We start from the raw sequence: 2,814 nt of genomic DNA, 5'->3' as shown, positions 1-2,814 counted from the left end.
GGGAGGGGCCGGATCGGGCCCCGCGGAGGGGCCGGGAGGGTGGCGGGAAGCGGGTCCCTCGCAGCCGCGGAGCGCCGGCTTGCCAGGCGGGCATTAATGGTGTCGGTTTCCCTCCGCCCTCCCTCTTTCCTCCCCTCTCCTCTCCTCCCGCCCCCCTCCCAGGTGAAAATTTGGTTTCAGAATAAAAGATCCAAGATCAAGAAGATCATGAAGAACGGGGAGATGCCCCCGGAGCACAGCCCCAGCTCCAGCGACCCCATGGCCTGCAACTCTCCACAGTCGCCGGCGGTTTGGGAACCTCAGGGCTCGTCCCGCTCCCTCAGCCACCATGCCCACGCGCACGCTCACCCTCCAAACTCCAACCCGTCCCCTGCATCCAGCTACCTGGAGAGCTCCGCTTCCTGGTACCCCGCTGCCAACTCCATCAACTCCCACCTCCAACCCCACGGCTCCCTACAGCACCCGTTAGCGCTGGCCTCTGGGACAATTTATTAGAGTCTGACCCTTCTTTTTTTTTTTTTTTTTTTTTTTTTTTTTCCTTTGACTCCTGTGTTTTACTGTTAAGGAATAATAACGAAAGGAATGCATATGGGGGATTTTTAAAGGGAAAAGAAACAAACAAAAAGATTAAAATGTGTAAAGCTTGTGCATGTAACTTATTGCATTTCAAAGGAAACCCTTTTTTATACAATACGGACATTTTTTGGCTCAGCTGTGGACACTATCAATGGTGCCTTGAAATCTATGACCTCAACTTTTCCAGAGACTTTTTTTCAATGTTATTTTAACCCTGTAAATAATTGTAGATAGAGGAATTAAACTGTATATTCTGAATAAAATAAAATTATTTCGACCACGAGAAACGTTTCCAAATTACCCCTTCTTCTATTAATAAGAGGGGGGCAAAAAAAATAACGCCAGTTTGCTTGCAGAGAGCGAGCGAGGAAAGAGGGATTTTGAGGGGCCCGATCCTGGGAGCTCACATTCGGTCGCCATGCCGTGCCACCGGAGCCGGGGCGTGTTGGCAGGATCTGTCCCTTGTAGGTCCCCATGGGCGAGCCGAGGGGCGGCGATGCTCTCTCCCCGCTGGAAAAAGGGCTTTTGCAAGACCGTGTACACCTTATCGCACAGTGATTTAAGCTGAAGCGAAAGCTGCCCATCCTGACGCTAGAAAGCAAATATCTCGCCTTAAGCCGCCCTGAATCCTTTCCTGAGAGCAATTAGCGTCGAGAGCTGCACACTCCACAGCCCATCAGTCGCCCGTGTGCGCTCGGCTAATTACACAAATTACGTTTCCGTCAAAGGGAGCCACTAAAATATGAGAAAAGGATAAAATGAGGGCCCCGCTCCCCTTCCTCCTGGTAAAAGCCTGCGGCGGCTCCAGCTGAAGGAGGGACTTTGCAGAGGTACTTTTTTTTTTTTCTTTTTTTAAATCTCTTCTCTACACGATTTAGGGAAAAAGCCGGGTGGCGGAGCCTCTGCGAGCGCTGCCCGGTGCCGGAGGCACGGCTTCGGCCAGGTGGCCGCGGCGGCGCCCGCGGCCGCGCAGCACTCAGCTGGCGGCACACACGGAGCGTGGGCCCCTCTCCCAGCAGAAACCCCGGGCTTTCCCCGGCAGCAACCGGCCCGCGGGGCCCCCACGGCGGCGCACGTTCCCGTGGGCCCCCCCCCCGCCTCTCCCCGGCCGTCACGGGGTGGGAGGGGGGAGCGGGGAGCCGCGCTGGGAATTCACGGCCGTGCGGGGTGAGGCAGCAGCGGCGAATGTGACAAAGGCGTCGCTTGAAGGATCCCCGAGATAGAAAATTACCCCCTGCCACCCGAGGACGGCGGGGAGAGCGCTGGCAGGGCTGGGAGCGAGGCCTGAAAAGGCACGCTCCTGCCCTGGGGTGCACTTACCTGTCTCTAGTCTTCCTCCCCGCTGCCCTCCCCCTCCTTTCTTCTCCCTCCGCTCCTGCCTGCCATGTTTTGTGCGTGTGCGTGAGTGTGAGTGCGCGTGTTTTCTCCCCGAAGAAAGAAGCCCGGGGTTGCTGTTTTGTAACAGGTTTGGGGGTTGGTAAATGGCTTGCAGTACAATAGACCAGCTTGTTGGGTAAAGCTGCTCCCTGCACGCCGGGAAGGGCTGCGTGGGTGCCGGAGACAGGGCGGCGGGGGCTGCCGCCGGCTGCCCACCCCTGCCCGCTGCCGGCTAGCGGGCCGCCCTGCCGCCGGTGCCCCGCCGCTCCCCGCGTCCTCGCAGCGGCTCTGGGCACCGGCTCCTGCTCATTTCACCCGCAAGGTTTCGGGGATTTTCCGCGACTCTGGGGCTGCTGAAAAGCTCGGCTTTGTCTCTTCTGCTAACTTCCACCCCCTGCAAAAAAGCAGCCCGGCCTTTTCATTTTCTTCCGTTCTTTTCCTCGTTTCCCGCTAGACAAGCATTAATTTTTTTTTTTCAACCTGCATTAAGAGATTCTCCCCTCCCCGAGGTCCCTTCCCTTTGCAGAAAGGCCCGGACACAAGAGCTGGAGGTCTGTTTCCCAGGTCGGTCCACCCACCCTTTTCTTTGAGGAGCTGCCGCGGGGCTGTTTGTTTGGTTACGGTAACCTGCAGGGGCCGGGAGGGCTCCGGCGGACAGCGCAGGAACAGCTCCGGGGAGGCGGGATGCCGGCAGGCAGGATGCCGGGCAGGGATGAGAATTCACTCTGCCGGCGCTGGCCGGGCAGCCTGGGCTCCGGCGGCTCTGGCACCGCTCTCCTCTGCGGGCCAGCCGAGTCAGCTCCGCTCGGTTTCCACGCCGGTCCCTCTCCCTGCTGAATTTCTCCTCCTCCCGGCTCGGGG

General features: G+C 58.4%; 1 protein-coding gene across 1 annotated transcript in view; it reads left to right on the top strand.

Moving 5' to 3' along the window:
• Positions 1 to 856, top strand: part of DLX5 (distal-less homeobox 5) — a 2,706-nt gene extending 1,850 nt beyond the window's left edge. Inside the window, exon 3 of the mRNA XM_010561461.1 lies at positions 163 to 856. Coding sequence (XP_010559763.1) covers positions 163 to 495 — 333 coding nt within the window. The 3' untranslated portion in view covers positions 496 to 856. The remainder of the gene's footprint in view (positions 1 to 162) is intronic.
• Positions 857 to 2,814: the final 1,958 nt, after the last annotated feature.

The sequence above is a fragment of the Haliaeetus leucocephalus genome, unplaced genomic scaffold, assembly GCF_000737465.1.
Source record: "Haliaeetus leucocephalus isolate CR32 unplaced genomic scaffold, Haliaeetus_leucocephalus-4.0 Scaffold146, whole genome shotgun sequence".
Classification (NCBI taxonomy): domain Eukaryota; kingdom Metazoa; phylum Chordata; class Aves; order Accipitriformes; family Accipitridae; genus Haliaeetus; species Haliaeetus leucocephalus.
Note: the sequence above shows the minus strand (reverse complement) of the source record. Positions and strands in the feature narration are given on the sequence as shown.